This window comes from Macrobrachium nipponense, chromosome 1, assembly GCF_015104395.2.
Source record: "Macrobrachium nipponense isolate FS-2020 chromosome 1, ASM1510439v2, whole genome shotgun sequence".
Classification (NCBI taxonomy): domain Eukaryota; kingdom Metazoa; phylum Arthropoda; class Malacostraca; order Decapoda; family Palaemonidae; genus Macrobrachium; species Macrobrachium nipponense.
Genome location: NC_087200.1, coordinates 123,387,029 through 123,399,528, shown reverse-complemented (window position 1 = coordinate 123,399,528; position 12,500 = coordinate 123,387,029). Strand labels below are relative to the sequence as shown.

The 12,500-nt window shown below is 36.0% G+C and overlaps 1 protein-coding gene across 1 annotated transcript in view; it reads right to left on the bottom strand.

Moving 5' to 3' along the window:
* The window catches only part of LOC135218929 (uncharacterized), an 881,184-nt gene that overhangs the window by 219,996 nt on the left and 648,688 nt on the right, over window positions 1-12,500 (bottom strand). Inside the window, exon 5 of the mRNA XM_064255370.1 lies at window positions 10,687-10,801. Coding sequence (XP_064111440.1) covers window positions 10,687-10,801 — 115 coding nt within the window. The remainder of the gene's footprint in view (window positions 1-10,686; window positions 10,802-12,500) is intronic.

Sequence of the window (12,500 nt, the reverse complement as noted above, 5' to 3'; positions counted from 1 at the left end):
TCTTTAGTTTGAAATATAAAAAGGAATTCTTCTAAAGGATAAATATCCTTAATATAAAAAGATCTAAAAGATATTGAAAATACTACAGTATGTGTAAGTTATGAACACCTTTCTTACAAGCCAAGTAGCATCCGAGACAAAAGAGCAGAATGTTCCCAATTCCAGCGGCCCCAACAGAGGAAGCAGCTAACTGCATAAGAAGATATACGAGGAGTCATGAATAAACGATAAAAGAGAATTAGAAAGGCGCGCAAAAGCTAAAGATCTTAAATAGCCTCTATATAAAATACATAAACTATGACAGAAAATAAATTGTAGAATTTCTAGTGATTCAACCGCATGAATAAAATTATTCCATTATTTGATCAAGGAAAGAATAAAACAACGAGAAAGCAGCGAGGTACTGGATTGCATAAGGGACACTGCAAGAGTGCTAGAATCATCAGGAAAATTACACTATTTCACCGAATTACATTCATAACCTATGGAGTTAAAAGACAGCATCGTACAACTTTCCGCAATGAAAGTTGTTAGAATGATTTCAAGAAAAAGATATAAAATCCATTCCCCCCCCCCTCTCTCTCTCTCTCTCTCTCTCTCTCTCTCTCTCTCTCTCTCTCTCTCTCTCTCTCTCTTCCTGTAGAGAACACTTTCAAGATAAAACACCAACGAAAAGTTTTGTATTGCGTAAAGAAATAAGAATATCCATGATGACTGAAAATGTAATGAAATTAAAAAATCATAGATAAAAGTATATAAATCACCAATGAACTATTATGATTATACATAAAGAAAAGAAATGAATCCGCAAATAACTAAACTATGGTACAAGGCCTTAAAACACAAAGGATTTGAAGCCGACAATTTGGTAACATGAATAGTGTGATAATAAAATATACAGACCAAAATGGAGAGGGCTAAAAAAAATGGAATAACAATATAAACCTATAAAAAATATAAACATAAAATTTTAAAAATTGAGGAAAAAATAACACTACCAAATGAATTACTAAAAACATTATTAATAAAAACAAGCATAATGACGCAACGTACAAGTAGCAAATAAAAACTAGAAAAAGGCCTTTAGATATTACAAACTGGAGCCATAGCCATTAACACAGTTAGCCACAGTTCCCAGAATACGTTTGTCGTTTACGTTTTCTCTTAAAATCAACAGGAAACTGCCGTTATATTTCATTACAAATAATTAACAAGGGAACACGAAGAAAGTGAAAATCTTAGACTATGATCAACATTCAACAGAAAAATCTTTAAATAAACTGTGAGAAACGAGAAAATAAAAAGGAAAATGTAAAAATAAAATAAATGATCATATCAGCCGAACGAAATTACTCATAACTAGAAAAATTAGAAAAACTTAATTAATTCCTCGTTTACGGGACTCTCCTATAAAAGGGACATTTAAAATGCCTTTCCACTCCAGTGATTTCGCTGTGAATGTCACTTCAATTCACACTAATAAACGACCATCATGCTGCGCTCCCCTCCACGATAAAAGTGGTGCGCTCTCACTCTCTCATATACACGAGAACATTACATAGTATATATAAATATGCGTATATTAATATATATATATATATGATATATATATATATATATTAATAATATATATATATATATATATATATATATATATATATATATATATATTTATGTATGTATATATAGTGATGGTTCCCCGTACTCACGGGGGATGCGTATTAGACCACGCACCCCCCCCCCCCCACCCCCGCGAATGTTTAGAACCCACGAATAGTTGGTACCCCTATAAAAACGCTTTAAAATGGCCTATTTTGTTAGTTAAAACTCAAGAAAAAGCCACTAAAAATGTTTATACCTGTTTTTTTTATAATAGTTTTATCACAAAAAGTGCATTTTACAGTGAAATAAAAAGAACAGGAATTTGTAGATGTTTCTCATAGAAAAAATGCCGCGAATAGGCGAATTTTCCGTGAATAATGGGGGGATATGCCCCCGAGAGAAATCCACGAATGAGTGAGTCCGCGAATCCAGATAACGCGAATACAGGGCCCTACCGTGTGTGTGTGTGTGTGTATAAAATAAAATAATATATATATATATATATATATATATATATATATATATATATATATGTATAACTACAAAGTTCATAAAAATATCAAATTCACTATTCCTTGCAAATAGCTAACACCGAAGTGCAATTATAACTAGTAATAAGTGCACCTGTCTGACCAGGGTTCGAGCCTGTCCCTTCAGTTTAGATGCAGTTACGAACAGTCAACTTTGGCCATTTGACTGACAAATGCCAGAGCAGATACACTTATCTATTATTATTCTCCCTTGGTGTACTTTATTCTCAAGGTATAGTGACTTCTATATTAAAAGATATTTGGGGCTTGATAATCTTATATATAAAGTTGGTGACAAAGTTTGTATGTGTATGTACTTGTACATACTTCTAAAAAACGAACTCTGTGAACTGAAAAACACAAGAGGAATGACCATCCTTATAGTTGTTACTTGATGATTAAAAAGAAAAAAAATGACTCCAAACAAACACAACAGTGAAAATATGACTGAAAATACAGTATTGACGGCAAGTGAATATAAAGAAGATGAAAAGTATATCTCTCTTGTGAGACTGAAACAGGATTTATTGTGAAGTTTTAACCAGTGGCATCCTATGCAATGTAATGGGAAACAGCTGAAATGGTACTGCAAGTGAAATCATCACAGCGGATAATGGATAGCCTCGTCTTTAGAAACAACAGGTACATAAGGAGGCTGTGTGTCAATCCTGAGAGTGATGGCTAAGATCAACACGATGTATTAGTTCACTGGAAAATTCATTAAGCAGAATAACGAAATGGGTGCCACGATTAACCAAAAGGAAAATAGTTAAAAAATTTCAGGTAGCAATGAGCAGAGATATACAAATAAAGCAGAATCCGTTAGTCTTAAAGCATAACTACCTACCGCGAAAGCCACCGACCAGAAGTTCCATCCATATGAATTGTGTAATTCCAAAATTGTACAAAACTGGCAAAAGATGGACATTTCCTGGAGTTTTATAACAAAGTTGCAAGTTGCAAAAAAAATAAAATCAATGGTAAAGGTGAAGAAATAAACATATAAGATTACGAAAACCAATGACAAATTTAAATTAAAAGATTATGATGGTAAATGTCCCATAAAATGAGAAAGTATATTACGGAATATATAAAAGGGCAGACCCCTTAATTAAAAATTTGGTTCAAATTGAAAACTTCAGGTGTTGCTAAACTGAAAATTCTAAAAACAAGGCGTGAAAATTACATCACGAAAAATACACCATAGCTAAGAAGAAATATTGGAATACGTGATAATATGCTATCTGAACACACTGTAACAATGTCTATAAAAGATATAACGTAATACATAGTTTCATCAAACACCCGACCTTCAAGCATTGTAATTCTGATGATACGTGTGTGTATTTTGCCACAGTCCTCACAACAGAAAGGGATAAAGTCATTTGGTTGACGATTCTTTTTCAACCTCCAATATCACTCTTTTCTAAAACATCTGCCCACTTCATATGGATAACACCAGAGGTACTAAGAAGAAACAAGAATAATAAATAATAAAACTGATCATGAAGAACAACAAAAAAATAATTTACTGCATTCTAAGCAAAATCACAACAAAAATGTGATTGCCAATGAAGAGATATGAAAGCACGGAAAAGTAATGGAATTAAGATAAAACAACAATAGGTAAAACATGTTACCTTCGAATACAAAGAAAGCGGACAATTCAACATGTCTCAAGAAACAAAAAAATCTTCATAGAACTTAAAAGCAGAAAAAATACCCGAAGATATCATCAAAGACACTTATAATAAAGAACAGCGTTATGCAATGAAATTGTAAATAGAAACTGACAAACATATGGGGAGCACAGGATGCAGCAATTAAGGTCCAACAGGACGACGGCCGTACATAAAACCGGATGATATATTTAATATTCTGATATAAACATAAAAGAGTTAAAAACCAAAGTAAAACTTATACATATAAACGTGAAAGTTAGAAATAAATGTAATACCTATAAATATAAATACAAATATGAAGAGTTTAGTCCTAAGGTAATACCTATAAATATAAACACAAATATGAAGAGTTAAGTACAAAGGTAACACTGTCACTAACTGTGCCTTCGCCAGTGATCCCAGCAGCCACAATGAGTAGTCAGTCTACTGGAATTTCCGTTGGCATCATGCCCAAAGACATTCAACAAAGTACCTTTAAGGAACATATCTTCTTCTTCGTAGTAACTATGACAAAATAAAAGGAAATCTAATAAAGCATTAGCAAAAGATCCCCCCAAAGAATCGGCACACAGTTAATGGGGACTTGTCGGAAGTAACACGACAGACATTGATTTCTTGGTGTCATTCAAGATAATCAATCCTTCTCCCACCTCCTCCTTAGGTTTCTCATAATGGAATCCCCCTTCGCCCAAAACATACTTCAAAGGATTTCATTTAGGAATAAATTATCCTTTTCATGGCAGATTTATAATGGCCCTTTTAGGAACTACTCATCCTTCCACGAAAGAGAAGCAGATTTCATACATAAATCTAATGGAATATACGCTTGAATAGGATAGAATGTAGAACTTTGGCATTTGGACCTGTGAGGTCATTCACCGCTGAAATGGAAATTGCAAGTAGGAAAGTTTTAAAGATGTAACAGGAGGAAAACCTCAAAGCAGTTGCACTATGAAACGATTGTTACCAGAGGTTGGAAAGTAAGAGGGAAGAAGAAGAATATGAATGGAGGTAAAGTCAAAGCAACACAAAGGGTTGCAGCTGGGGGCCTTAAGTAATGCCAACAGTGCATCGCATGAGGTGCACTGACGGAACTATACCCCTTAAAAGAATTATCCGCTTAAACAACAAACAACTTAGTTTAGAAGTGAAATCGTTTTTTACCCAAAGTCCTGATTCCCGATGTAGTTCTGCCTTTCGTAAGTAGGATATTACAGTTATATGAAGAATTAACTTACGAGTGACCAGCACTGTTTTCCTTACTTTCTTACAATAGTAACGAACAAACAAAATAAATGCAGTATTATAGGCAGGACCCCTCCCCCCTCTTCTTGGGAATCTTGACATAGAATATTCTGAAACCGATATTTTGTCGTCTATCAAAATGACCTGCCTCAGATGCGTGGATGATATTTTTACAATCTTGGACAATAGGCTTGCTGGGGGGATTCCAGCGAATTTCTAATATGAATAATTATGGCAGTGCCAACCATTTAAAAATGCATTGAAAACAAAGCGGAAACTGGCCTTCTTTCATTTTTTAAGAAGAGAACAGACAAACTGCCTTCACTTTCCACAGGAAACCTTCTTTCTCTGTTACCATTCACTATATTAGTGATTTTGAGGCTCCAGAAAAGTTCATGGTTATCTGCAACCCATTTCTTCAGAGGGCTTAGAATATGTTCTCAAGGTTTCTGGGAGAAGAAGAATATTCAATTCGTCAGCAACGCAGTTACTAAATCAAGCATACATTATCGAGAAAGTTTCAACACACAAACAAAATATACTACGGGGGCTCCACAAGTAACAAACGAAAAAATATGTCAACGCTAAAATAAATGTCCATTACGTTGATAGCGTAAAACAAGTAACATAAAATCTGAAGTCCATAAATCTATGGACAGTTCGCTTGTTATTGCATATTTAAAAAAAAAAAATAAAAGACCTGATGACGATTTCTATAAAATCCCAAGCAATAACTGTAGTGAAATTATGTCGCGTAGACTAGTTTATTATCTCACAAAACTGATAAGGTCTGAACGATCAGAAAGACATGGTTAAGCGACCTCAGGTATTTTTGGAAGGATACTGGTAAAAAATTTAAGTGAGGCTGAGGTATTTTTCAATAGTAACTGGCCGCACAAGAGAGAGAATCGGAAAACCCCCATCATCATTTAAAACTGAGTATAAATCTGCTAAGGCCACTCTCAAGGTACACTCTTCAGCAAATATTCTAGCTAGTACGCCTACCCAACTCGACCCCGGTGGAATGGAATGGAACATAGAATTTAGGCCGAAGGCCAGCCACTGGAAAATTGCGAGTAGCCTAGGTGCCAAAGCCCGAACCTCCTTCTCTTGCAAGATGAATCATCTATTGTACAATGATAACATCTTCCTCGTCATGTGTAGTTTTGAGGTCATATCTTGATAAGTAAGCTCCTTCAACCTGAAGTGGAACTAGGTTACCTCCTGTAAGGGCTACCTTGTGTTTGTAAGCCTTATGAGATAAATAACTTCAATCAATTGATTCTTGCTGTATGTTACATTAAGGATAACACTGTTTTGGTAGGGGCATATCTAGCCTCAGTTGGCATTGTCTGGTAATGCCTCCTGCACGTCCACTCCTTGTCCCATCTTTAATACAGTAATCATAGTACCGGTCAAAAACTAGATACACATCATTCTCACTGAGCTTGCGCATGATGTAGTCAACAAAGCTATCAATGTAGTCATGAATGATCCCTTTTGATGGCCAATGAACTACCCACAGTATTGCACATCCATTAATGATTAGCTCTTCATGAATTAGTTGATCCTTGTAGTTTGTGCGAGAAGATTGTTCAACCTGTAGATTCCTCTTTAATACTGATTTTGCCTTTGCTATTCTCATAAGGCCACTGTCATCATACATTGATGTTGGCACTGGAGCAAGGTCATGGTAAATACCCATTACTCTGGAGTATATCTGAGCAGTGTCAAATGCAGATGGAGGACCCATAGTAACGCTTTTCTTAGTGTCAGATAGGGTTTTAAATTTGGTTCGAATCAGATTATGGCACCCTGCCAGCCATGATTCATGAAATTCTACCATCTGTTCAATTCCAATGACAACTGCTTCATCAACATTCACTTAGCCATATTTCACAACCCCAGAAGCTATGTTGTCAAGGCCATCTTGATATTCATCTGCACTCAAAGGATCAAAGAAAGATGAAAGCTTCTCACAGATTTTCTTTCTGTCAGTTTCATCAGCATGTCTGCGAGTATCTGACTCCTCGTGTGAAATAAGATGTACCTGATTTCAGTTTTCTTCCATTTCAACAAGAATGTTAACAAGCTGGCTGCAGTGGTGTAAAATAAGCACCCATCTCTTCATAGCAGCTGGTTTAAGAGTAATGTGGTTGCTGGTGTTTGTCACTCGCGGCATTTGTCAGCCACGTCCGTTCCCTCGTTAGTCGGAAGGATTCCGAACGAGTTGGCCCGTACTTACATAGAACGGTGCAGTTTGTGGCGTGCGAGATCCATTGACGTCCCGGATTCTCGTAGGCTACCACCCTAGGAGTTCCTCTGGTGCTTTGAGTTGCCTTCAGGCGTTGCAGCTTGTGCAGTTTGACCCTTTTCATCAGCGTCAGTGAGTTCTTGGAACTCGTGGAGACAAATAGGGCGGCTTACTACAGGTATGAGATATTTTTATAGCTATTTAAGACGATCGTGGATCGCTGGGTACCTGCAGATTTGCAAGCCCCTGTTTGCAGTAAGGTCTTCTGGACCTTGTATGGCCTGATGAGATGATCCGCTAAACCTCTCGTGGTTATTCCTTTGAATCAATTTGTAAGGTTATTTTTGTAATTTATTGTTTATTAACTTAAGTTTAGCGTTTAAGTTAGTTTGTATGTGTTAGGTAGGAATAATATTAAGTTTCCCCATTTATTTTCTCTTGCTTCCTTCTGCCTAACTTAGTTTCTTAGGTTAGCTTTAGCTGGCCAGTGATTGGAAGGTACCTACCTAAAGTTACGATATTTAAAATTTCCTATTTCTTGGTTTAGGGTTCAATTTAGTTGTAGGTGATCTTTTAGAGATCTTAAGGTTGGTTTTTCCTTGATATCTATATTAATTTTGATTATTATCTTTTCCAGCCATTACCTTTTCTTGTGTATAAATAAATATTGTAACTTTTGTTGAGGTGTTTGTTCTTTAGTTTCTGAGTTGCTTTGCTATACTTTTACTGACCGCAAATTCTGAGTAAACACAAGAACCCTTGAAATTACGGCCGTAAATAAGGTCGTAACAATTACCATTTCCAAAAAGCTGCCACCACAAGTTTCTTCAGTCCAGTGCCAGCCATAAGAGTTCTAACACATCCAGCATGAAAATTGGTCCTTGTAACATGATCCTACCAAGTTTTGCCTTTTAAAATGACAGTTTAGCCAGAATATTGTTAAAAAAAGAAAAATTACAAAATACGGTGGCAGTATTGGCGGCCATCTTGAATATCTCAAAACCTTCAAGGATTCCAGAGTGGCATAATTAACTTTAATTCAGAGCCATAAAAATAGGGAACTCGGCCAAAAAACATTAGGCAGACCACAAAACAAGGTCAAGCAAAAAAAAATCTTAGTTTGACACCTGGACTAGAGTGAGAGTAGAGGGGCTTGAAAAGTGTAACGGGAGGAAAACCTCGCAGTTGCACTGTGTAACAAGTGTCGGGAGAGGGCTGATAGCAAGATGAGAGAGAGAATATAAATGGAGGTGCAGTAAAGGGAATATAAGGGGTTGCAGCTAAGGGGATGAAGGGACGCTGCCAAGAACATTTGGTAATGCCTACAGAGCACCGTGTGAAGTGCACTGACGGCACTTACCCCTTACATGGAAGGTGCGACTAAACCACAAACGACTGGCTCCTGTGGGTCCTTTAAATTTCCCCGAACAGTGTTAAAATCACAGTAAAATGGCCATGATTTTCACTCAATTATTTTTAGAATTTATTAATTCATGCGACCATAATAGTTTACTCATGAGAGCGAACAAAGTGACCGACTACCTTTTTTTAGATGTTCTGGTTAAGAGAAACAATATTTTTAATATCTCTATTTTCAGAAAAAAAACCTTCACTGGAATGAGTGAGAGTTATTTTAGCTTTTGTTTCTACAACCTTAAACTTGACTCCATTTATACATTGGTTCACAAGGCGCTTTCTCTCACCTCAAAATGGAATCTGTTTCATGGGGAGATATTTTCCTTTTAGATTACTTCCATTAAAATTGCTTTCAAGAAAGGGTATTCTATAATGTCCTTAAGAAAATACTAATACAGTTTTCAAGGCTCGCTATGGTCCTTACTGTGCCCACAATGAAATTCTACGCTAGTTTACCCTACATTCAAGACAAACACTTCAAGAAAGAGTGCACCAAAGTCCTGAGCAAACACTTAGGAGCTCTTGATATTAAGCATTCCCGAAAACCCACTAACTTTTGTCTCTTTCCCAAAAACCCACTAACTTTTGTCTCTTTCCCAAAAACCCACTAACTTTTGTCTCTTTCCCGAAAACCCACTAACTTTTGTCTCTTTCCCGAAAACCGACTAACTTTTGTCTCTTTCCCAAAACCCACTAACTTTTGTCTCTTTCCCGAAAACCCACTAACTTTTGTCTCTTTCCCGAAAACCCACTAACTTTTGTCTCTTTCCCAAAAACCCACAAACTTTTGTCTCATTCCCAAAAACCCTATAACTTTTGTCTCTTTCCCGAAAACCCACTAACTTTTGTTTGTTTATATGGTGTTTATACGTTGCATAGAACCAGTGGTTATTCAGCAACGGGACCAACAAGTTTACGTGACTTCCGAACCACGTCGAGAGTGAACTTCTATCACCAGAAATACATATCTCTCACTCCTCAATGGAATGGCCGAGAATCGAACCAGCGACCACCGAGGTGGGACGCCAACACCATACCAACCACGCCATTGAGGCGCTTCCACTAAATTTTGTGTCTTTCCCAAACACCCACTAACTTTTCTCTCTTTATTCCGGTTTCAAGACCGCCGAAGTCCCTATATGACGGCAAATGTAATTTATAAATACACGTGGCTCTGATCTAATTCGGGGGCTTAAGTCGGAGCTACTAAACGTCAGCTCAAAGTGCGAATCGACTGCCATAGGGGATCAGCTACCGTACGGGACAAGGATTTCCAACCCTGAAGCATCAAACAAACAGCCATTCTAAAATATATAACACGGTAATGAAAAATTAAAACGAGTATTATTGGCCATAGTAACAACCAAACTGATTTATTTAATAATTTATACTTGAAACACTTAAGATTAAACTTCTAGTTCGTGAATTAAACACAGTCTAGGTTTTTTCATTTTTTCTCTCCCATCCCCTTGCTTTGTTGATATTTCTAGTTCTGTTCTGTTCTTTGTAACAAAACGTCAGTTCGTTTTCACTACTGTTTTAATGTTATTTCAGTCTTGTGTACGTTTCCTATGCATTTTAGTGTTTTCTTTTTGTTTTGACTTTTAACTACTTTCTCTTATGCCAAACTTAATATATGTAATTTTTTTGGTAGAAATCCCAGATGTAAATACGATTTACGAAACATCGGAATAAACTGTTGAAAATAATCATCTCATCGTATTCCTGGTCTGACCTTCTATAAAGTGTGTGTGTGTACCATTTCCCTTGGGAGGCAGTAAAAAAAAAAAAATGGTCACCGCCACACTCACGCTCTACTACATCAGTTTACAGAATGAACTTGGTAGCGGCAGTTGCCTTGTTTCACTCAGGAAACATCCCATTCGTGAAAAAAAAAAAATTAATATCGCCGAACAACGTAGTCACATGAAACAAGTACCAGTCTCCCTCCACTCACCCGCTAAAGATTTCGATGTTGAAAAAGGCGTAATCCCCCGAGGTGACCATATTCAGGCCGGCGGCAGCCAGCATCAGCCTCCTCACGTTCTCTGGGGAAGCGCACACGACCAGGACTGTAAAGGAAAAAAAGGAGAGCAAAAGATTAAAACCTTTTCAAATCCCTTCTTTGTATCTTTAGCTTGTCTCTCAGATCTGGCTACAATACAAGTCGTCCCGGAGTGGCAGCATGTAGATTTGTCTTTGCTACCAGGGGGCAACAGAAAATTCAGTGTTATTTATTCATATTTATTATTATTCTTTGTTTCGTGTTTCTTTCTGTCTCTGACTGATTAGTACTTAAAAAGACCTGTAACGAAAAAATGATTAGTGAATATTTGCGTATTACGTTTTTAAAATCGTTTAATATTTATATAATATTCAAATATACTATATATATATATATATATATATATATATATATATATATATATATATATATATATATGATATATATATTATAAAAATATATATATATAATATATATATCATATATATATATATTAGATATATATATATATATGCGTCTGTGCGCTGTATATATTAATGTATATGCACACACAGAAAGGTTAGGATAAAAGAATGCAAGTCGCTAATATAAACTGCAAATTTATCATTATATATGAGCTATGGCCACTCATATATAATAATTTTGGTAATGACTTTTGCTACTACTAATGAGACTAAATAATAATTCAAAATCTTTATTACGTAATATACAAGCGAGAACAACTCTGTTGATGTGATATAGTACATTCTACAATCTTTCCCTAAAAATGATTAAAAAATCGATACAGATATTCATCGTATCATTTTATAGATATAAAATTTGAGCAATTATAAATATATAATATACACACATATATATATATATAGATATATATATATATATATATATATATATATTAGCTAATTTCTTAATTTCTAAAACCGTTAAACTTTTGAAGTGTAAACCTACTTCACTATCCTTAAGTAATAAATTTGTATATCTCTGCTCAGTTAAATGTAATGCCGGTTTGTATGCTTTTCTGTTGGGGTACAACGACCCCGGTGCCTCGTATGCGGATAATTGTAAGCTCTAACTATAGAGTTCCTTCGGCAACCGGCTGAAATACCTCTTATTATTTACCCTTTCGTCTTCATTACACCTACCACCAAACCTGTCCACATACTCCACTGGTTTCAGGATCAAGTTCTAATTTCTAATGAACCAGATCTGCTGATAACGAACTTGCCACAGAACAGATCTGAGAACGAGCACAGAGTTGAACGAAGCAGAGATAATGGCGTGGTTATGCTACATTAAATAAAGATCTCAAATTTGAACTTCTGTATTGCACTCGGTTCCGGAGGATTGACATCATTCCTCATGACGTGAGGGAAGGGGTATTAACAGTATTTCAGCCATTCAGAGCTCTAGATTGTAAAAAACAGCTGAAATGGTTGGAAAGCTAGACAAAGAGGTCCAGAAAATGAATGTAATGATGTACAAATACTCAAAGGTGAAATTGAGAGAAATCCCCGCAACTGCATTAAAAGTAATTGTTAGCTGGACAGCACGATAGAAAAATTATATGTAAAAAAAGTGGACGCTGCTAGAAGCCCAAGGGACAGCAGAAAACAGCCTCTAATGCATCACGTGGGGTGCACTTTCGGTACTATCCCTCTATGTGAAAAAGTCCATCTTGAAGGGATTTGTCATAGAAGATTAATAAGAAATGGCAGTGGCTATATTTGTAACTCAAACAGTATTATTAATTTCGATTATTGAGACTA